General features: G+C 44.4%; 1 protein-coding gene across 1 annotated transcript in view; it reads left to right on the forward strand.

The window, feature by feature from the left end:
• ankfn1b (ankyrin repeat and fibronectin type III domain containing 1b) overlaps positions 1-23,492 on the forward strand; it is a 114,259-nt gene extending 90,767 nt beyond the window's left edge. Inside the window, exons 4-21 of the mRNA XM_030078393.1 lie at positions 3,053-3,272; positions 3,669-3,876; positions 7,288-7,485; positions 8,440-8,553; positions 8,851-8,948; positions 10,886-10,976; positions 14,075-14,182; positions 16,670-16,769; positions 17,015-17,147; positions 17,614-17,733; positions 18,144-18,359; positions 19,801-19,967; positions 20,100-20,250; positions 20,902-21,070; positions 21,301-21,467; positions 22,243-22,450; positions 23,060-23,342; positions 23,459-23,492. Of these exons, the coding sequence (XP_029934253.1) occupies positions 3,069-3,272; positions 3,669-3,876; positions 7,288-7,485; positions 8,440-8,553; positions 8,851-8,948; positions 10,886-10,976; positions 14,075-14,182; positions 16,670-16,769; positions 17,015-17,147; positions 17,614-17,733; positions 18,144-18,359; positions 19,801-19,967; positions 20,100-20,250; positions 20,902-21,070; positions 21,301-21,467; positions 22,243-22,450; positions 23,060-23,342; positions 23,459-23,492 (2,769 nt within the window). The 5' untranslated portion in view covers positions 3,053-3,068. The remainder of the gene's footprint in view (positions 1-3,052; positions 3,273-3,668; positions 3,877-7,287; positions 7,486-8,439; positions 8,554-8,850; positions 8,949-10,885; positions 10,977-14,074; positions 14,183-16,669; positions 16,770-17,014; positions 17,148-17,613; positions 17,734-18,143; positions 18,360-19,800; positions 19,968-20,099; positions 20,251-20,901; positions 21,071-21,300; positions 21,468-22,242; positions 22,451-23,059; positions 23,343-23,458) is intronic.
• Positions 23,493-24,382: the final 890 nt, after the last annotated feature.

Here is a 24,382-nt window from a genome sequence, read left to right on the forward strand (position 1 = left end):
CATACCTTTTATTGGTATAAAGTGTACAGTACAGATAAACGTATACTGCGCTGGTGATATGCTATGCTGACATGCCACCGCAAACTGTATTGATTTCTCCTCATCACACTTTCTATTTCTGAGACATCTCATCTATTAGTGTGTGTATTTTCTTTTAATCCCTATCTCTTTTTTTTCCCTTTCCCACTTACCTGTCAATATGCCCCCCTTCCCTCTCTCTCTGGGGGCAGCATCCATTTATATTTCAAAGCACGTACACATGCACACATACTCACACCACACACTCCCCAATGTCGTCAGAAAGTGATGGGGCACCATCCCGCCGACAGAAAAAAGTCGTCTGTTCCATCTCAGGCAAACAACAATAAGCCAGGGGCCTGGATTCCGATGGGCTTTCTCTTTGAAATGGGATACCAGCACACGCATTACAAATATATCTCTTGTTTTATCTTCCGGGCCAGGCCCCATGGAAAAATTATTCTAAATACCTGCCACGCTTTATCTGGAACCCTGAAATAGGTTAGACCCAGCCGGGAACACGAGGATGGCTAAAATAAGGCCTCTATTACGGGCAAGAGTGGGGATGGACGGGACGGAACGGGAAGGGATGGGGATCGGGGGTATTTTAGTGTATCGCCCCTGTGAAAAAGGGCTTGTTGCGGGGGCTTGGAGCAGCTTTTATTTCGACGATGTGGCCCGCTTGTCAGCTGTTGTACAAACTGTATGTGATGGGGGAGGGTTTGTGTGTGCGTGTGTGTGTGTGTGTATGGGTGTGCGCGGACGCGTATGCATGATCATGTGTCCGCTTGCACGTCCATGGCGGAGCAAGAGTATAAATAACATTTTTCCTACAGATGTTCTCACCTTGACAAATCGGTTCTTGGCCTGTGTGATATTTCTTGGCATATGGCATTGTGGCCCAACCTGGCTCAACCTTCAATCACTTTCCTCAACCTCTTGCCCAGGTTCAGCCACATTAAGGATAACATTTACATTTTGGGTTTAGCTGCTGCTGTTATCCAGAGCCACTTACAACTATTGAGCAGGTAAAGGTTCAGAGTATTCCTCATGGACTTCAGCAGGATACAGGGCTATAGACACACACATTGACTTTGCAGGGACTAAGCCTGTGACCTTCTAATAACTGCAAAGTCTTTTGTAATGTTTGGGTAGGCCAGCAACAAAGGATGTAAATGCAATCAAATTACTTCAGTGATTATAACATTAACATCTTGATCACACAGGCCTTTTTCGGTATACTTGAACTCTTTCTGACAAATATCACCCAAACCACATTCATGGTGTGTCACCTTTATCTAACCCATACATAGCCACATTAGTTTGGACTGAAAATACATGAAAATTTGAGCATAGATTCTTTGAACTGCAGCTTACAGTAGTTGACCTACTGTTCCCTATTTTCTCAAGAAAACCGTTTTTTCTTTTCAAATATATAAGCGTGCAGCCTTCAAGTAGAAAAGTTGAGATGCATGAGAGTAATTGCATCAGTTTCAGAGTTAATCACTGATGTATGATTGTACCACATTTGAGCAATGTTGAGCAATGATTGAGAGTTGAATCAAAGGAGAGAAGGGATGAAGAGAGAAGGTGGGGAAGATGGGAGGAAAGAAGAGGAGGTAAAGGGAGACAGGAAAGGAGGAAAAAGCCAAGAGAAAAGGGAAAAAGTAGAGGCGTGCATGAAATGAGAGCTTGGGAAGGGAGGGCAGCATAAGAAGTTAGAAGAACAAGGGTGAGGGGAAAGGAGAGGAAGCTGTTGAAAGCGGGTCCTTGAGGAATTCTTTTATCTCTCTGCCTCTCTTTGGTTGGACCAGCCACGGAGTCTGTCACCGTCGCCTGTAGAGTCCCGCTGACATTTCCTTCAACAGCTGAGTGTGTGTGAACACCACTGACCAGACTCCCCTTGGAACCACACTGCCATCTGCATAGTTCCCGTGGCAGGATGGAGAGGGCAGCATAGTGGCCATACCATGGATGCCAAGATACCAGTGGCGAGAGGCGTTGATCTTGTAGAACCTCATGAGAAAGAGACGACGTGAGAGGGCAGCACTGGCAGATAGGCTAGCAGACGAGCTTTGCCAGTGCAGGGTGACTCATATGACACCCATCACTGAGAACTGACAATGCCATTGTAGAGCCCATCTGGCAGGTGTAATTCAACATGCAATAGATCAGTGGTCTCAACCAGAGGGTCAAGAAAGACCAAGGGATCACAATACATTTTTGGTCGGGGGGACACAAGTCTATGATATGTCATTCCATCATGTAATTTTTCTCTAATTAGATTTTTTGTTGTGAAATAATGAATTATTTTCAGCTTCTCAGCCTAACGTGATAATCAAAAGAAATCATTCTTTGGTGAAAATGATCATCACTTTGCATTTGCATTCCTGTGATTAAGGCCAAGTAGGCATTGCGTAGTTTTAAGGTGTCTTAAGCCAATGTGGTTATGACCACTGTTCCACAGGTATATTAGCATCAGGCAAGAAATACAACTGAACAGTGAATATGTTGATCTGATGTGTAGTTATGATATGAATGCTTTGGGACTGTAAGAGCTTGGCAGTCGTAACAAGACTGCTACAATGGCTCCTATAAATTTCAGCTGGTGTTTCTAGAGCTGTAATCAAAACATGTTTGCCGAATAGCTCTTACTAAGTAGAAACTGCTCTGCCGAGGTCTTAATGGGTTTTCCCACTTCCTGCATGGATGGATTGAAATTGAAATGCAGCCCAAAATAGATTTTGACCACAAGCAAGAGGTAACAGCATCAGTTAACCAAGCAGTTAGCCATCTTTCCCTCTTGGCTTTCTTTCTTTCTCTTTCCACCACCATAAAGCAAAAACAACTGTTGCTGGTATTACGGGATGTTAGTTTTCAAGCATTTCACTTTTATTTTACCTTGCAGGTCAAACTTACATTTAGACAAAATGTAAACAGTGTCTTATTGGACACAAGGATCAAGCTTCAAAGGGGCAGGTGTCATATTTTTCATATGATCCAGCAAAACCATGGTCACTCATCTCTCCTCCAGGGCTGACTCTGCCAAGATGACCCAACCCATGAGGGGGGACCAGGCCCACCAACCGGCCCCAACCCGCAAGTCGGCCAGCCTCTCCTCTCCCAGTGCTGCACGACGTCTCTATCGTAATTTGTCCGGAAAGTTCCGCGTGGGCACAAATCCACCTGCCCTGGAGGACAGTGTGGTGTCAGGAAGGGGAGGGGACAAGGAGCGTCTGCGCAAGACCACCATGGTAAGCCAAAAAGGGAGAATAGAGGGAGACACTGAGACGGTGAGACAAGGAAAAACTAATAAGCTTAAGAGACTTGTGGTCTGAAAGTAGTCTGGGAAACCTTTTTTATAGACTTGGATACCCAAAGAACCTCAGGTAGTAAGATCACCCACACCCACATTCACCCATTGGAGATGGAGAGAAAAAGCAAAGAGAGAGAGAGAAAAAGAGTGTGTGTGGTGGGGAAGGAGGCGCATTCAAGTGCGTAATGTCTGAGAATAATACACTAGTGAGGACAGTGCCAAACATGTACTGATGCAAGCTGAACTGTCCCATGCTATCACAGCAACATAACCCAAGGCCTCCCATTCAGATGTTTTCCCCTTTAACTCCCACTAAACTGTCTGTCTCTCACAGTTCCAGAGTAATGAAGCTCTGTTTGAGGCAGTGGAGCACCAGGAGTTGGATCTGGTACAGATGCTTCTGTCTCAGTACAGCTTGGAGGAGCTGGACCTCAACACGCCCAACAGTGAGGGCCTCCTGCCCCTAGACATCGCCATCATGACCAACAACGTGCCCATGGCCAAGCTCCTGCTGCGAGCTGGCGCCAAGGAGAGCCCCCACTGTGAGTAAAGGAACAAACTGTGCCCACAGCTAACTGGGCAGTCACAGGGGGGCAGGCACAATTGGGAGATTCAAGGTGTCGTTTGGATGTTTAGTAGAGTAAAATAAGACATACGCATCAGCTTTGGGAGTGGTATCAAAACAGAGCTGAAACAAAATGCTGTTTGAAATGGATTCATTCATTTCTCTGTGCCTGGTTGGTGCAGAAGTGCTCCAGAAGTGGCAACTAGCCGCAGTGAACCTATGTAAATCAAAGCAAATTTTCAAAGTCATCAATTTCATTTCAGCCAGTAATTATTATACCAGTAATCTGGTATAACAATGGCCACCATGTCATGGTAAAAACTGACTGTGAGGCATCTGATTAATTGACCCTAATGTCATTCTCACGTGTCACCTCTTCATAACTCTCTATTAAGATTTTATTTCACAGATTTCACGCTTTAGCATAGCTCAAATGAAAACCTGATACTTAAAGTATTGTTTGGGCATCGAGAGTCACCCTAGGCAAATCAACAATGGTCGTTGTGGAAACCAAAGCTGATGTCACAGCAAACCTCAGCTGCTACCAAAGTGACCGCAGGTGTTGTCCAAAGCATGTGCTCACAAGCAAAACATAACATGGGCATCCTGTCACGCACAGCAATAATACGTTCACCCACTCACCATCAGCAAAATACACACATCTCTGTCTGTTGTTGTCTGGCAATGAAAACATATTAAAAGGGATGAAGGGTGGTAATCATGATGCAATATTAGTCATCTTCATAAGCAGTTTTCACTGTCTGTGATCTGCTGAGCCTCCGCTCCCTTCTTCTGTTAATGATTAGAACTCGCCAGTAAGGCTCCTAGGCTGTTTGTGTTTGCATGTGTGCACACATACACATACACATACACACACATACACACACACGCATACACACTCACACAGACACACATACATACACACTTTCCAGGGCTGAGCCAGACGTCTTATAAAGGTATCACTAAATTGAAAACACTTGATGGAAAGTGGTGTTTACTGAAGTTTGCTCTTTGATTGCTCTCTCTCTCTTAAGAACCCAAATAACTCATGAGTGTGAGAGAGTCATGCGTGTGTGCTCGTGTGTACGAGACACACAGAGAAAGAGAGAGAAAGAAAGGGAGTGAACGAGGAGCTCATGAGGAAAGTAAAGGCTCTCCTCCCTTTTTTATAAGCACATGCTAATCAAACTCCATCTGAGGAGAATTGAGATCAAAGACGCTGCAGACTTCTCCCTGTGCTTTGAAAGGATTGATTCTGATTATCATTGATTCTGCCATGCTATTCTTCACACAATCTGCGGTTACCAGAGAGACAAGCACATAGACAGGCCGACAGTCTCCTCGGACAAGATTTTTTGAAGGCAACTTCGTACTCGCACCAGAAATTCTTTCAGAGCTTTCAATGGGACAAAGCGACTTAAAGGTGCTTTTGGGGAATCCCAGCCTTGATCAGAAGGAAATCCAAGTAAGACGAAGTTCAAACAAATCCAAGTAATGTTCACACGTATCTGGACTAGTTTCTAGGCTTTGTAGGGTTAGATGTTCCAAACTCAAAATGGACTTTAACCAATTATTTACACCCATCTGTGAGTTGGAGTTTAGGTCTTGAAATTAATGTTTCGGGACATTCCTCCACACCCACAAGCACACGGCCAAATTTTACCATACTTCTGAGGATTGTCGCTCATATGTCTAAACGTAACCCTGACACTAACCTTAAACTGCCGTCCTAACCCTAAGTCCCAAGTATTCACACTCGTGACTCAAGAGAACAATGAAAACGGAGGCCCCTGAGAGACACTTTGATTCAAAGAGAAGCTTGCAGCCACTAAGGAGACACCGAGAGAGCCGCAGAATTAAACACCCAGACGGACATTTTGACACGGAGCTTTAAACTTACTGTCAACAGTGGAATCTAACGCTCAACAGTGGAATCTACAATGAACAAACACAGACCCCACAGACTAAACATAGACACACACCAGTCCTAAACACTCGCTCCAAGTATGACCAGCCACCAAAGAAGAACTACAGTATGCTACTGTCCTTTGTGGCCTTAAAATTTTTACGTTATGTTCTAGAGCAATGAGCATTCATTGGCGATTGCAGGGATTGAAGCTTTGATGTTTGTGTTACTGGGGTATATCTCAAACCACCCACCAGTAACCACTAGGCCACAATTTTAATAATTCACCCATCTACTTTACAGATGTTCAATTAATTGATGGGACCTCCATTTCTCCCATTGTTTGAGTAAGCACAAACTTGGCCCCTCTCCTCAATAGACCTGTTTTGACTCAGGTTTTCAAACTTCTCTCAAATGTAAACTTTATGTGAGGAAAATATTTCATCCATTAAAGCATCAGTCACTTTGAGAAAGAATTTCTTCTGATTTGGAAAGCTGAGCAGATTTTTGTGTTGCATATGGTATAAACATGTTGGTAATACAAATTATTCCACAAGTTTTGCAGGAAAATCATTTTACAACACCAGTGTGATTTACGCCTATGTATGTTCCCACCATTTCGGGTTCCCTTATAACCACATATGACGAATACTCCTCCCTCTCTCACCCCTCTCACTTTCATTGCCCCATTTTCTCTGTCATTTTCTAGGTGATGTCATCCCTAAAGAGGGACTGCTCATTTAAATGAAGTTTATTGAGGAATCTGCCTCAGCTCTTTGACAAACAAAGACATTAAAGAGAGTGGCCTGCTAAAACCAACTCACGGAATCACAGGCAAAGCGTTCCTCGCAATATCATGAGTATAGGCACATGCACTGTTGAAGCACTTGGCAACAAAAAAGAAAAACACACTTTTTAAAAGATTTTATTTACTCCTCCAGTTGGCCTGGAAATAATTTTGTGATGAAAAATCTTATTTTTGTTCCTCAAGTCTAACCAAAAAACCCAGCAACGTTTTTTAAAGGATTTCTGCTAATTGCAACCATCGTCAATTCACGTTCACTGGATTACGCCTTTAAACTTCTCGATCTTTGTTGGAAAAAACAGCTTATTCCGACTTATTATCCACCCTTACTTGGCATTGATCTACATCTACCAGTGGCCCTCGCTTGTTTTTGTGTGCATAGAAAAAAAATTATACAACCATTTGAACAAGGGCCTTATGGTCATGAAAATGACTCCAACTACAAATGGACATGAAAACTTTCAATTTAGTGAGTAAAAAAAAATAAATAAATAAAACACCAAAATTGCAGTTGTTGATTATCTGAAGCAGCTTTGATTCATGTGGTTTATTTTCTACCGAGAAACATAGCATCACAATGGTATTGCATTTTCTCATGATATTTATTTGTGCTCTGCTTCTTATGTATTAGCTTTGGTCTTCCTCTCTTTCACTCTCTCTCCTTTGTGTGTTCCCAGTTATCAGTCTGGAGGGCCGGGCCGTGCATTTAGCCACCTTGGTGCAGGAGGCTGAGCAGCGGGTGTCGGAGCTTCAGGCCCAGGTTCGAAGCGAAGGTCCTGGTGAGCGGGAGGGACCAGACAGGGAGAGACAGCTCAAGGCCTGGGAGTGGAGGCACCGGCTCTTCCGGCGCATGCAAACAGGCTTTGAGCATGCCAGTAAGAACTCAGCAGATAACTTGGATGACTCTGATGATTGTTGTTATTGATCTTGTTTTTTGAGAAGCTGGCGATCACGTGCTGAGCAGTGCTTTTGTGCTGTTTGCTGCCCAGATCATTCTAGGTCTTTGGTTTTCATTTTTCTGCCCTTTTTCTCTGTTGGCATTCTGTCTGGGCTGTGCTAATGGCTTCCACACCGGGACGCCTAGCACACAACTGTGTGTGTGTGTGTGTGTGTGCGCCTGTCTACATCATACACATACTTAGCGTTTCTGAATGTGTGACTACGGGCAGTTTTAGAATGTGTGTGTGTGTATGTGTGTGTGTGTGTGTGTGTGCATAATGTGCCTGTGTTCCCTCTTTAACTTTTTTATAGACATTTCATGACACGCTTGGTGGCAGGGTAGACAGACCCCCCCCCTCAACTCCTCCCTTCCACCAAAATCAGTCTGCACTTTGATGCAAAAAAGGTCTTTTCCCTCATTGTTATTCCACATACTCATGTAATTTTATGGATAGGTTGTCTTACTGGCTTTCTCCAGACTTTCAGATTAATTGTGAATATGAATGAGACTTACACACCACATATCAATGCGTAGTTATAGCAGCTATAACAATCATTGACATCCCCGACCTCCTCTGAGAAACTATTCAGAGACAAAAGTGTGATGGTTTACTGCAGGTGTGACACTTTTAATTTTGCAAAGTAAGAATTGGCCGAATATCACAAGGGTTTCCTTTTGCCACTCCTGAAAATTTTGATGAGCAGTGCATTATGGGATGGTCCACAGAGACTGGCAGATAACAGTTCAAGAAACTCAGTTCAGTGGTTTTATATTCTCAGTCCATTAATTAATTTGCTTCTGTGTACCTATTTGCCCTTCTATATGCTTCCCATCCACTTATTTGTCCTCATATATTTGACCATCTCTGTCTGTCTGTCTGTCCACTCAGACCCTCCAGATGCTCCCAGCACAGTCCGCCTGTCTGTGAGCAGCAGCACCAGTCTCAGGGTGGACTTCCAGGAGCCTCTCAGTGTCAACTCTGCTGTGGTCACCAAATACAAAGGTCAGCCCAGCCTGCTTCATGCAGAACCAGCCACTTGTATGCACTTGGAACTTACAGAGATCTCGTCCTAAATGAGATGTTGAGTATTGGAAAAATATCTTGCTGTTTTGAATAACATTTTCTGAAATCATTAAAAAGCAGCATTTTATGATTTTTTTTTTTTTTTTTTTTTGAGAATTAAATCACTTTTTTTTTTTTTTTAATGTTGAACTGATATGCAGCAAGTTACTGATGTGTGCAAAAATGTCTGTGTGTGTGTGTGTGTGTGTGTGTGTGTGTGTGTGTGTGTGTGTGCAGTGGGCTGGAGCTATGTTCCCTCCTTCAGTCCTTTGCTGGGTGAGATGGTGGTGGAGGACACCACTCTGCTGCAGTGTAACATCACCGGACTCAACTCTGTAAGTACAGCAGGAATTTCAGTCACCATGTGGACTGTTCAGTCGACAGTATTAGCTATTGTCTGCAAAAGTCAGACACCAAAGAACTTAAACTGTAATGTGTGATGTCATCAAGAGGAAAGACAGGGAGCTGCTCCTGTGACAATGATTTGAAGACAGACTTTTTGGATAGAACATTTTTTCACACAAATGAGATTTGTTCATTTTTATGTTTTAATGTTATGAATTAGACAGTGTTCCCTATCGTGTAGGCACTGTTTACCATTTACTGTTCATGGAGCAGCTTCAGGATTTTTCTCACTCACTTCTTTTCTTATAAATTTGAGTTTAAGAGGAAATTTTCCTTTTCAGTGTAAACTTCATTAACACATGCCTTTGTATTTGGCATTTTTTTTTTATGTAAAAATACACTTGTCTCATCAGCCTGCAGTCCCACAAAGTGGAGCTGCAAAAGAGAAGTGTCCCACCTCCTCTAATTGAGACCTGCATTTTGCCCTATTTGTCCAAATGAAATTCTGTTGTCAGATATGGACACTATTCTGCACACAGGAAGCGACAAATTGAAAGTGAAGAGCAAACGATAACTTGCCTCCTACATGGCAGTTAGCAAGTGCTCTGTCCAAAAGAAGCTGGGCTTAAACACTTACCTCTCACTGCGATGAGGAGCTGCTGACATGTGAAGTTGTGTTGTGCAGCTTCAGCCAAAGAACCTACGCTTCTGCAAGTGCAGGCATTGCTAGCATTGGCAGCCCCAGTGGACAAGGGGGAAGTGAACCACAAACACAAGCAGTGTTAGTCTCCTGTGCTATCCAGTGAATTAGACTGGACAAATACTTACAGTACCACAATAGTTAGCATGCTACACTAAAATTCTTACCACAATAATAACTTCTTTGATGCATTTCATGTGATACGTTATGTATTCACTGACACTTTAATTTAAAGAAACAACACCATTGCTCCTCATACAAATGACATGTATACAACACATCACATCGTCTTCACATAAACCCAGTCCAATTTCCTCTGGTTCCACCTCAGTCTCTAGGCAGTACCAGATAAAAAGCATACAACTGCTTTAAACAGTAGTTTATGGGTGAGAAAGCAACACAAAAAACCACCAAACTCTAGTTCCTCCACAGCTGCTGGTGTTGACCGATAAAAAAATTTAGAAGGCCATTCTCCCACATGAAGGCCCCTAATATTATTTACACATGTGCTTGAGGCGCTTGCTTAGACGACATTTGAAGGCATTTCCCAAGTGACTCTTCTTTATGCCATACATCAGGCGCCTCACACACAACTTCTAGTCACCATCAATCCCAAGTGATGGGGGTGGAAGACTTATTGCCCTGCTTGAAACACAATTGGAAAACACAGTTTATTGGTATTTAAAGTCTTGGCTCCTATGCATCATTTCATACAAAGCAACAGTTGCAAAACACTCCCCGAAATGTTAGAAAGAGCAGCTTGGTAGCCTGGCCCCTGATTTATGTTTGCCATTTTTAAGCGGGCATGTAGACAAACGGACGCTGCACTAGTTGTTTGTTATTGTGTGAGAGAACCCCCCCGCTTCCCTCCCTCGGACCCCCGCTGCCAGCCAAAGCTCACCCCGTCACATGACAGGGGTCAAGGCGAGGTCAGGAAGTGTCGGCGGCCACGTTTGATTGATCTGGCTGAGAAAGGAGAGACAGAGGCCTGCTGTCTGCACACTGGGCACGGAGACAGACAGAGCCTCCAGAGGACAGCTAAACCCCCTCCCCAAATACAAACTCACACACGCACACACAAATACCCACACTGAACTGCAGAGAGACAGGGACCAAGAAAGAGACAATTAAGGGCGCACAAACCAAGACACATGCAGTACTACTGTGCTCGTATCTGTGTGCGTGTCCAAATGTTACCTTAACTGTCATGTGTCCCGTCCTTTCCAGGGCACCTATTATTACGTCCAGGTGTCAGCCTACAACATGAAGGGATGGGGGCCTCCACTAGCCTCCACCCCAGCCTGCGCTTCACCCTCTAGTAAGTGTGTGTGCTTCATTATCAGTGTGTGTATGCTTTGTGAGTTTTGTGTATGCTCTGCATGAATGATAAAAGCCCCCAACTTTCTTAGAGCTTTCCCAGACGTAATGGGGCTCGGACATGGTCTCATTTCATATCCGCTCAATGGATTTTCCGTGGGTGATGTTATTCCAACGTCATTCCAACGTTGCCTTGACATCATTGTTGGGGAGGGGGGGATGACAGCTGGACCGTCCTCAGCCAGCAGGCTGGGTGGGGTATGGGACCCCTGCTGTGGACGTCAGTGTGTGTAACTATAGCCTTGGGATGGTGTTTGGGGCTGGCTGGCAGAAGGAGCCGGCCTGGGTTCAGCCAAGAAGTTAACCGTCAAGTCATCTGCAGCAACAGCTGAGCTGTTGACTGGCCACAGCAACTCTGATCCTCTTTCTCCTCTGTCTCTCTCTTGTTAGCTCTTGTTAGCTCTTGTTTCTCTCTGGCTTCCTCTCTCTGTTCATCTATCTATCTATCTATCTATTAGAAATTACTACATTTCATATATGGACATGCACATGGGATAATAAAGATATGCTACATATATATCAACGTATTGGAGGGGGTAACATATATGAGAGTATGCCTGGCATAGGGGCATATATACACACACACACACATATATGTATATATATATATATATATATATACACACACACACATATATATGTTTACAGTATGTACTGTATCGGCATTGATGAATTACAGAAATTATTGAATTATTCGGGTGTGTGACTGGATAGAGAAGCAGATGTGCAAAACCTCCAAGTGCGTCAACATCTGTTGACTTTCCGAGGTTTCCCAATATATGGCAAAGGACAGTGTGTGAAGGGGAACGACTCTTGCATGACTTTTTAATATAGTTTTTAGGTGTTTCGGTCAAAAAACGTTTTTCAGGTAAAAGTTTTCATTTATAGGATTTAGTAAATTGGGTTGATTTAAGGGATGAATTTTAGGATTGATGCCAGTCTGCCGTTTATGTGCAACATATAATGCCGGCACAGAGTTGGTACACACCTACTGTAGGAGACTGAACATAGGTGCTGTGATTGTGGGTGTATTGGCACACTCATGGGACATCTGGGGAGCACATGAACATGTTTGTCCTCATCAGCACACCATGTTTTTCAGCAAGTGTGTGTTTGTGTGTGCATTTGGGCATGTGTATGTCTTCATTTCAAGAGACTGGGCTTTCCCTCCCTCTTTTTTCAACTCTCCCTCCCTCCCTCCCTCTTCCCTCTCTCCGAGCTAATTTCGATGTTGCGTGTTTGTGTTTTCCATTTGGGCCTACCACTGGAAATATTTGCATGTCTGTGCTGCAGCGCACGGCGCGGGCCCCAACAGTGGGGGCCTTATACCGGGCCGCGGACGCCCATTAAAGGGCCCGCTTGTCCTGTCGGGACAGGCACCTTTCCGGGAATAGAGCTCACCGTGTTTCGGCCCCTTGCGCCCCCCGGGGGGCTCCGGGAGAGGGGGTTGGGATGAGGGAGGAGGGGGTGGAAGTAGAAGAGGGGGGTGACCAAGACGTCCCTGTTGGCTTATCACTGACACATCGTCCAGTGAGCGAGCAGGGACGCTAGCACAGAAAACAGGAGCTGAAGTCCATGCGGGGTGCTCATGATTGTTGTCTGTCATCAAGAGAGCTTTTTTTGTGTGTGTGTGAGTGTGTGTGTGTGATCACGGAGAGAGTAAAAGAGTGGGAGATAAAGGTCGTGTTTATACAGACTCTGCATCAGGAGGCGTGGCGAGATGCGTGGTGTGTTACGCTCCTTTGCCTCTCAGTTGCTGGGCATTGGTATTTGTGTGTGTATGTGTGTGTGTATTTGTGTTTGTGTGTGTGCGTGCCTGTGTGCGTCTAAATCTCACTATGTGCCAGCCAGCCAGTAGTGGTGGTGCTCAGTGGGTCTGTCTGTCAGCCAACCACAGCTTTCTCACACTGGGGTGGGTGCTGTTCCCTATAGTATACACTAGACCTGTTTGAGCCGCAGGCTGCCTCACACACCTCACACTGCTAATAATGGGGGCCTGCAGCAGATGGAGGCAGGGGGTGATTTGAGGGGTGACATCCACCTTGATAACACCCCGTTACCTCTCTTGTTTCACATGTGTTTCATACATTTCCATGCGCATAAACAGTCCAGGCAAACTTTGTGAACAAGAGGGACATAGCAACTGCTCCAAGCAACTTAAAGCCAAGAGATGAAAGACATGATATGACTCCACCAAGATGTAAAACTGCTATGTATATAAAGAGTACATAGAGTAGTACTCCCATTTAACTATGCTCACTTTCTGGGAATAAGTAACAACATGCCTATAAGCTTGCTTATCTTACTTGACAAAGTAGTTTCCTGTATAGCTAATACACCGACTGCACTATCCAGGAATCACAGTGTGGTCAGAAATATGGGGAAGAGGTTGTCTTTCATTTATCCATATATGTTCAACATACATGATGATTCACTATGATTCTAAGTGAACCTGAAGTGATGCTTTGTATGCTGTTTGTGGACATAACTGGGATATATGATTTCAGAGCACTTGATTGTCCAGTTATGTCTTTAAGCTGGCTGACTGCCGCTTGTTGCAGAGATAGGCAACTGCGGCTTACCGATGAACTTAGATATAGTACATGAAGTGGTAAATAGAAATGTAAAATTACTGATTTTTACTTTTCACCTTTAGCCAAAATCAGCAAGTACAAGGGGCATGTTTAAATTCAAATGTATGATTACACTGTTATAATATCCTAAATTATAACAATAATAATAATAATATAATATTGTGCATGCAATCTGTTTCTTTAACTGTGGTGGAAACCAAACTATTAGAACAGTTAAAAGCTATCACTGTCTGGTCGTGTGCTACTAACTCACATATTAAGTATTGCAAGCATTTTTTTGTTTTTTTTAGATTTAGACTGCTGACCCTGCATCAGTTCTGCTTCGCCACCAATAATGAATATAGTTGAAGAGATCTGATAGAGGTCCTACATAATCACTATTAAATCTTGATAAACATGGAGCATTGCATGGTTAACGTTTCTGCTATTTCCTCCCCGTCTGCAGGTTGGAGGGAGATTGATGGTCGGGCTCCACGTCAGACAGGCCAGAAGGAGGCGCTAGACCAGCTACTGGGACAGATAAAAGAAGCTCACCGCCACTGCGTCTGCCATGGTATCAACAGCTTTATGATTTTGTAAAAAAAAATCTTGCAGCATTTGATGGACACTTTCACCTAAAGCACTGTACAGTAACATAGCTGTATGAATTATTAGCATTGCTGACGCCAGTTGAAATTAAACCTCTAAACTTTGTTAGTGTTAGAGCAATTAGGTACTCGCTGAGGTAACTGGACCACATTTTATCCCCTACAGAATATTTTCTGACCCACCATTGCAATGTTTTAATTATATAATTAAGTGTAGCAGTTTCCTCTGAACAGTAATGGTTTTGAGTTGTTTGATGACCACAAATACACTTGACAACACTCAAGTATCACTGCTTTATATGTATGTATCAATCAATTGGTTTTGCCTGGAAATCTAGTTATATAGTTAACCTTAGATTAAATTATTTTTTCTTGACCAAATGAATTTTCAGCCACTTTTTAGTTACATGTTTAAAAAATATTCTTGTCCTTTCTGTAGACAAACGTGAACAAGAATGATAGACAGTTTCGCCTGCAGGTGTAACGCGTCAACCATCACTGTGTTTCGTCTCGCCTTGACAGACGCTTTACAAACCGAGACGCGACAAGCACTTCGGGGGCCGTACGCCCTAAAACGGCATGGCACCTTGAAAATAATCCCCTCCCGTGTGTCTCGACGACCCTCCAGCCTCCCCCCATGCCTCTTTCCATGACTCAGCCCTTCCTCTGCCGTACACTTCTCTCTCAGATCAGCTTCACTCACACTCATGCTGTTCATATCCCCAAACACTGCTGGTTGTACGCCAGTCCCATAAGTGTCAAAACCTGTTCACGTTGACTCTTTTACACGGTGGCAAACTGGGCTCTACAATACTGAGCCCGTTATTGGCCCTTTCTCTCTGCTCATGCACATACACAAACACGCTTGTTCACTCACTATTGTCCAGTGTGCCTAGACCGTCAATGTTGGCAGTATAATAGCCGACACTGAGTGGCTCTTGGTTCTCCAGCCGGCGACTGACTGAGCTGGGAGTTCAGGCACGGTAGCTGAGGTGGCGTGTCGCGAGGTCATGTTTGTTGTTCCTGTAAGAGACGAATCCTGGACTGGAGTCGGGAGAGAGGGTATAAATTAACACTGACTGACTACTAACCCCCCTCGCCCCCCTTCCCAACTCCCCACAGGCTGCCAGTTGTCCTTTCCACCATCCATATACATTCAGACACAGACAGACAGACAGGCACACACAGTTACACATCTATGCAAATGTATGGACGCGTACAAATATTCAAGTACACGCTCTCTCTCTCTCTCAGTCGCTCACATATCCATGTAAGCACCCCCATCACAGCCCAGCGTATAGCCCAAGCCGCCCGCTCCCCCTTGTCCAAACACTATTAATTAAACTGTGAAAGAGGCCTTGACTAACACAAGCACCCCAGCAGTCGGCCCTACTTGTCTGTCTTACTCAGTGTCAAACAGGGACTGAGGCCAGCAGAGCCGCTGCTGAACAGACTCCTGAGTGGAGAGTGAGATTTGGGGAGGTGAGGAGGGTCGAGGGGTGCTGTTTTTTCTTGTTACTCCACCTCAGTTCGTCTCATGAAGAGAAAATTAGCTCTTTTCGGGTCCTGAATGGGGGGATTTATTGACTTTAAGTGGCCTGAGGCTGGAGCGAGATCACCTGGGAGGGGAGTCGGTGGTGGGGAGGGAATCTGTGGAGGGTTGGGGACTCGGGGTTTCTAATGAGTTGGGAGGTGCGTTATCTCACCAACAGGCACACACACACACACAAACACACACATGTACACACACACACCTCCCTCTCCCGCCTCCGAACCCCTTCCAGGCCCACTAAAAATAAACATGTCCCCACAGAGTTAACTGACCTCCCTGTCAGTGAGCGGCAAAGGGTTAAGGCACACACACTCATACACACACAAATCACTACACCTCCTTGGCTCCAGTCGTATGGCTTTAGCTCAAGACGTGCCATGCTCCAGCAACTCTAGTATGTGCAGGTAAACACAGACGCACACACACATATACACTGACACACATGCATTTAGTGCCCCTCGGGGACTGGAGAGCTAGTGGTTCCCTTAAGGCCCATAGTCTGCAGTTGGCAGCTAGCATGACTGTCAACTGGTGCCGCGCCAATGGAGCACATGAAATGTCCGAAAACATTCCACTCCGACCATGTTGTTGGACTTGTCAGGTTTGTTACCATTTAAGTAACTGCCTGTCATTGACAGAGATGTTTCTAGACTTTGTCAGGGCGGAGGTGTTTATTGGTATTCCCATGCGAAGTGAGGCAGAAAGGACAAAAAAGTTGATTCTTTTTCATCCCACACTTTGAGAACAGCCAGTCAGAGCTGCGCCACAATTTCTGCTGGGCTTTTGAAAAGCTTTCAGAATATTAAAACAAAAGAAATGTTGGAACTCAGCTATCCACAGAGTTATCTTAATTGCTTTGGAATTAATTAAATTTCCCCTCCTGTCCCCGTCTTGTCCACAGAACAGTGCAAAGTCCCGCCACATGGCAGGAAGCACTCGGTGTCCAAAAGTCTGCGCCACCTCTTCCAACCCACCAGCAAATTTGTCAAGAGCTTGAAAAGGTAAACACTCTTTCTGACCTGTTTCCTTCCATGAAGCATGATGAAGAAAGAAACAGGCATCCATCTTCCTAGGGTATTGCAAATTTTGCAATATTTACAATACAAATTCTGTACAATGAAGCAGAAATTGTTACATTTTGTAAATAGTGGATATCATATTTGGAAATGAATGTCATTCAGCATTGAAGGTAATGATTTTTTTGTGTATTTAACACTTTTTTATTTGTCTGTTTGTCACCCACCAGAGGCCTCTATCTGACATCCATATTCTACAGAGATGACAACGTGTTAGTGACGCCAGAGGACCAGATCCCCATTGTGGAGGTTGAGGACTCTTACCCCAGCTCCCTGATGCAGGACTTCCTCTGGTTCACCAAGGTAGAAGCATGGATGTATGAATGGATGGATAAAAGAAAGAAAGAAAGAAAGAAAGAAAGAAAGAAAGAAAGAAAGAAAGAAAAGCTTCTATGAGTTTCCGTCATGGTCATTGTTGACTTAAACTGTTGAATATCTTTGTTGATCCCTTGCATGACTGTACAGCAACTGATGATAACTGATTTGCCCATTTGCAGGGCCACTTTATCACATTTTAAGAAGTTATTACATTATCCAGCTGTTAGTTGATCAGCTGCTTCACCCAGGTTAACAGATCATGGGTCCATGTTATGCCTCTGGCTTGACTTGAAAGAACTGAGATGGATGTGTCCTCTCAGACTTGGTGATGAAGGGCTTTGTCAGTATAATAAAGTTGAACTTGGGTGGAGATTTGATAGAGTGTAATACATTTCCAGTTAAATGTTTTTAGCTTTTGAAATCATATGTGTGTATCCTGTTCCCTCCCCAGGTATCCTACTTATGGGAGGAAATCCCCTGGCTTCAGCAGTGTCTCAACCCCTCCCAGTCCTCCTGTTCTTGCACCCTGCAGACACGTCTCAAGATGCTGCAGGCTGTCTCCCATCTACAGGTAGGACTGCACTCAGTATCACATGCTGTTAGGCCTCCAGTTTTATTATTGAAATGAGTTATCGCTGAGTCATTTTGATCTTTGTGGTTATGGTCAAAATATCACATGTAGAGTAATGCTACTGCATCCTCTTTTTTAGAGCCACTGAATGAGTTTCAGATATTTATTCCATAATGAGTATACATACCTTTGAAACTAAACATATTGCTCACTCCAGTGTATTTGCTCTGATGGAATATTACAGATAAAATTAATAATATAAATTGGGTGTGAAGAATTTAATTGTGTGTGGTAGACTTTAATGCACTAAGTATCACCTGAGAGAAACACTGCTGCGCACAGGATGTCAATAACTTGTAGAAAATGAACTACTAATGGAGCTACAACTGCTATCTGGCATCTTTCCCCAGGGCATGTTGGGAACCCAGGACCTTGGTCAGGTGTATTTTGAGCCAATCAAAGACAAGCACGGCAACGCCTTGCTGGTGCTCCTAAAAGACATGAGCGCCTGTCCCAACCTGGACGGGGTGCGCTGGACGCAGCTCTGCAAGCTCCAGCTCCAGCGCAAGTCCATCTCATCCCCTGAAGAGCCCACCGCCTTGGACATGCTTCTCATCACCCTCCACGTGAGCATGATGGGAATACGTGGGCAGTGGCTTGAAGTTAGCCTGTTCAGTTTTGGAAAATGGGTTATTATTTTGCTGTTGTTTTGGAGACAGATTGCTTCCATTGGAGCGAGGAATGGTGGAAGGTTTTGTCAGCAGTGGTTGTGGTTTGTGTCAGGCCCATTCTTTGCATTTTTTTGTTACCCAGAAATTTAATAAGATGTAACAGTTTAGTGTAAGGCACTTTCCAAAAAACAAAATACCCAAAAGCAGCAGAAAACATTCATTTGTTGGAATAGATGCAATCTAAAAAAAACACAAACAAACTCATTTGCAGCAAACATATTAACATGAGGCTCCGTTGCTGAAACAATAGGACTCTAAATTGAAATGTGCTTTCAATTATGCTGCTGCTGACAACACTGTGCAGACGCTCTTGATTTCGACACAGGCTAATCATCATAGCTCTCGTCTTCCACATCACCTTCTATCTGAAAACTCAATATTCAGTTGACTTACAGCAAATTTATTTTGGATACCAGATTAGTGCAGATCCATGAAGAAGAGGGGAAAAATGCACACCTGAATTGGGAAGGAGCTGGCTGGCTGGTTAGATAATAAGAGGGAAGAGAGAAAAGCCACACACTCAGCTCTGATACAAAAGTTTTTTTTTATTTATTTTTTTTTTTAGATGGCATCAATGTTTTGGCACATACTGCTGTCAGTATCCAACTACATCCACATCAGCCCAATGTGAAGATTAAGCATCTTATCTCGGGATCACTCCACTTTGAACGCCAATCATTTAGACTGTGGCAGTGACAAAGTGGATATGAATATTTCAGCATGGTGACGTTAAAGATGATAATCTACCTAATTGACAGTCTTCTTTTTGTGTGTTTTTGAGCTAATGTTGTTTAGCTTTGCAGTTTTATGCAGGAGGTCCACTGTCTAAAACCAAACCACAAGTCAATTTTCTTTGTGTAGCCTGGTAAACCTGATACCCGTTGTTGCAATGTTGTTTTGTCTCCAATGTAAGTTGGTTTGTTCTTGTGGTTTAGAGACAATGATAGAGGCACCCTTTGACAAACCCACAGTTCACGGAAATATTTATTTTGCGGCCAGTTATGAACAAATTGTATGATGCAATACATAGAAATGTGCTGAAGGGCTATTCTGGTGTGTTGACTTCCACTTTAAACATGCTGGAGGATGGAACAACTGAGTCTCTCTAGTAATAAAAGCAATACAAGCAGCAAAACACATGAAAATACCAGCATATAAATGAGTGTGCAGATGCTTACATCAGTACTAAGACTTACACAGCCATAATCATCATCAGAGTCACTGCTGCCACTTTGACAGTAACTTATCCATCATCACCAGTTAACAGTACCAGCAGCTTCCCTGTCTCCTCCAATCTCTATACTATAACACCTCTCTTTCTGTCTGCCGGTCCCAGGAGAAGCTGGCGTACCACCGGCGGAGCAAGAAGGTGCTGTCCCCCGGCTTGTACCTAGGCTACCTGAAGCTGTGTACCTCTGTGGAGCAGATCAGAGCCCTTGTGCCCCAAAAACTCCCCAACGTCCTCTGTCACACCAAGATCCGGGACAACAGCAACGTGTCCAGGTGGGGAACACTGTCTAGTTAATCTGGAATTGATTGGAATTGATAGTTGGTGTGTGTATATTTCCATGTATGGCTCTATGAAAGGAGATGTCGCCCTTTTTTACATACCTGTGTGTGTGTTTGTGTGTCTAGGGAGGAGTGGCAGTGGCTGCAGGCCCTCAGCTCTCTCGAGGAGTCTTTGGAAATGGACCAAGACGTACAGAGTGCTCCACATCGCCTCCTACAGGACCTCCGCAGCGCCGCCAAAGATCTGATTGCCCACATCAATGTCCCTTGCAATCAGGTCAGAGCAAGGCCGGGGTCAAAGTGGAGCAGTTTAAACTTTATCAGTAATTGTAATCAGTTTTTGTAGTGAGGTTCTCAGCCCGACAGCCCGACAGTTATTTTGTAAAAGTGCATACCAGTTGCACTTTGTTTAGTGTGAACTGTCTAATCTTGACCAGTAGAATATCCTCAGAAAATGTAAACACCATCCGTTTTCCACAGGCAGACTGAAGCAGTTTTAGTGAAACCACTAATTCTGCATGGTCTCTGCAAAAGAACGACCATGGTTTGGATTCCCAAAAGCATCATAAGTCCATTTGGCTTGAAGCAGAACAAATATGGCTGTAGCACTAAGATACTTTTACGCTAGACCTGCTCCACAAAAGAGCTGGACAGTTCATGATATGCAATAACTCTTGATTAGTTCAAACCATGCTGTTGTTATATTCCATACTACTCATTCACTCTTGGAGTTTGAGCCTCTGGTTGTACTTTCAAGACACTAAAATCACTCCGTGGCATAAGAGTCATTGTGGTTATCAGGGAAAAGCTCTTGATGGTATTAACCTTGCACAGAAACACTGCATGATTTAGATTTTATTGAGCAGGATACTACTATTTCATCTTACATAGTCTCATTGAGATCTCTTGTCTGTGTGTGTGTGTCCAGGCCCAAGACTTCCGTATCTACAGCCAGGAAGTGTTGGAGTTTGGGGAGAAAGTGTCCTTCCTGTTGCTGTTGCCACCCTCAGATGAAGTGTGCACAGCACCCGGCCAGAATAACCCCTACTCCCCCCGCTCTGGCTTTCTCACCCTGCCCCTGCAGATCTTTGAGCTGGGTCAGTTTACAGAATATCAGGCACAACTGTGTTCATACACACACAGTCTGCATTATAAAATATAAACTTACATCATAACATCTATGATTCTATGTTTACCTAAATCTATAAATGGCACAACTTTGTTTTGCTGTGTAGTGAAGTTCTACAGTTTTTTTTTAATCTGCTAAAGCACCGACACTGCAGATTACTCCAGCTTGTTGTGACTTGATTCTTTCTCTCTGCTCCAGTCCACTTCCATGCCTACTGCCCCAGCTTCATCGGCCAGTACTGCAGGGTGTCGGCCCTGCTGGAGCTCGAGTCCCTCATGTCCCAGCAGGCACTGAGAGAGGCCTTCTCTGAGGCCGAGCTCCTCGCCGCCAAGAAGAAACACCAGCAGGTCCAGGAACACATGCAGGTATGGAGAGCAAAGACGAATAAACAGAACAATACAGTGAATAAAGCTCAAACAGCAACAGCAACGTTCAGCTGCAACTTCTAGGTAGCACATTGGGATTCTATGGGATTTAAAACTAATATCAGTGTTCCCAGTGCAAAAAGGTCTTCCCTTGGCATATTTTGCATTCAAGCAGAATTTGAAGGGTGAAGGGCGTTTGAACCCTGACTTAAAGATGCTGGACAGACTAATTATAATACAGTTACACACACAGCCTTTAATGCCACAGGAATGCATTAAATGAATAAATAAAGTAAACAAAGCAAAATAAATAAAGACTACTGGTTGGAAGAGAAGGTCGCACTTCAACAAAATGATTGTCAGTGGAGTGCTACATCCAAAATCCAATATTCAAAAAGTGTGAAAAGGTAGCACATCCCAAATTGTCAAGTCAAGAGGGACAAAACGCTTACATTTCACCTGCGTACTGGCTCACATCACATTAGAAAAAGTACTTACATGTTTCTGCATAGAGCCTTCATCAGACAGATGAAGGCACAGAGCACAAAGCTCCCTTTTCACACTTTATAAATAAAGAATACTAAGATGGTGTTGGTTATAGCCAAAATATTAGGGTGTAGCCCACTGATTACTTTTATATCAGATTCATGTAACAACACATAACAACAACTTCTTTGCATGAATATGGATCCAAATGACTTCAGTAAAGGATTTTCCCCCTGTTTAGTAGTGCATTGAGATAAACAACGTTGTGTCTGTATCCACTGTGCAACAGCAAATGGAGGAGGTGTGGCGTGAGGCAAGGTGGATCATGGATGCCCTGCAGTATGCCCGCTACAAGCAGCCGACGGGGGGCATCTCCCTGGCATGGATCATTGACTTCTCCAAGGATGTGATGCCAGACAAGCCTCCCTCCACCTCCTCCCAGCCAGACTTCATGCCGTCACCTCTCCCTTCACCCGAACCCTGCCGCAAGCACTCAGGTCAGACAAGCATCACCGCACATAGAGCAGAGACATGTCTGCTTCTAGGGTTATGTGAAACATTAAGGAGACAGTATTTCATAATTTGCAGAATTTAGGAATGATTACAAAAGAACGCATGCCAGTAAGCACATAGGTGCTATGGGAGTGGATCCTGACATTACATTTTTATAAAATATACAGAGCACCATCAGCCCCGTTCATACATGCTCAGTTCAAGTGACTTATATATGTATATATGTATTCAGATATCATTTAGAAATATTGCTTTTATACTTGGTAGTCAAATGCACTTGCAGTTGTGAATTAATAGTTTGTAAACTCGCATGCACAAACATCATGTGACATCATACCTCCGTGTCACATGATGTTACGTTATACTGTGCACAGAGTTTTGGTTGTCAGATCCGTCTTGGACAGATGGATGCTTTTATACTTGTATAACATCTGCCTTAAATGTGTTTCAAATCACCACTGGAGGTGTTTTCAACGATCAGATTCAACACAGACATTTTTTATGGATAAATCCATGTAGTCCAGGTGGTCATGATGCATGAAACGACCAGCTGTACACGGGGTAATTGTGGTTTTTTTTATACCATCCTGTAGATTTCGCTGGCCTGTCAGATGAGGAGGGTTCCTCAGAGGTGTTCCTCACCACCGATAGTGACTATGACTCCAGCCGTGCCCAGAGCCCCCGTGAGCTGGACCTGCTGCCCCCTTCACCCCTCTCATCTTCTGGGCCCCTGGAGCCTCGCAGCTTCTTGCACAGTGACGGGAGCGGTTCAGGAGGCGGGATGTGTATTGGGGGAGGTGGGAGTGGAGCACTAAGGGACTCCACACCAGACGTCCTCCAGGCTTCAGAGCCGCAGCTCGGCAGGAAGAATGAGAGGTGTGGAGGAGGTGGAGGAGTTGGGTGTGGAGGGGAAAGGCGGCGGGTGGCTCCAGAGCTGTTTGACAGTGACTTCATCCTGCCCAGCAGGCAGATTGAGCTGCTTCGCATCACAGAGAAGAGGCAGGCTTTCTGTGTGAGAACCAGTAGTCTGGAGTTCCCGTCCACCACCTCAGCCCACCACCAGCCTTGTTTCTACCCCACCACCTCCCCCTCCACCTCGCCACAGCGGCGCTGGCACAGGCCCTCCTCAGTGGACCGCTGCTGCTCAGCCGAGCAGTGCCCACCACACCCTCCACCAACACGCACCTTATCAGAGGACAGCGGCACTCAGAGGCTCTCCTCCCCCTCACCTGGTGCCCACAGGAAAGGCTGGCATGCCACACTCAGAGTGTACCCACAGTACCGCACAGGCCTGCCAAAAGAGACCAGTGTTAAGGTATAGAGGAGGAAAACATTCTGACATTTCAAAGTTAATCAGCTTAAAACTGTTTTGACAAGCTGGCAGCCACGTTGATTATAAAGTAAAATGAAAACAGGTCCAAGGCACTCAAGTGGGGAATAAAGTCTTTATTTAAGCTTCAGTGTTGAGACTGTCAAATTAAACACAAAATGATCAAGACAATTATAGCCAAAAGACATGCGGTGTTTGTAATATTCTAATATAAAACTAACTAGTCTTAATCACTTGAAGAAACTGTGATCCTTTACCCAGACAGCATGAACGGCTACAAAACATAGCCAAGTAGCAACTCTTTGAAATCCTCTTTAATTTTGATTATAAATGTTTGTCTAGGTATGTAAACTGTGACAGAAGCTGACACGTTACTTCTGCTCCTCTCTCTCAGCTACGTGTAACTCCAGGCACATCAGCACGGGAGATGGTCCAGCTGGTGGTGCAGGAGATGAACACCGTGTCACGGCGCCTGCTTGGTAGCAGCAGCAGCAACGATGGAGTTGGCGGCGAACAGGAGCAGTGTGTTTACTACAGTCCCGAGCAGCTGGAGCACTTTGGCCTTGTGTTGGTGGTGGAGGACAGA

Source organism: Myripristis murdjan, chromosome 19 (assembly GCF_902150065.1).
Source record: "Myripristis murdjan chromosome 19, fMyrMur1.1, whole genome shotgun sequence".
Taxonomy (NCBI): Eukaryota; Metazoa; Chordata; class Actinopteri; order Holocentriformes; family Holocentridae; genus Myripristis; species Myripristis murdjan.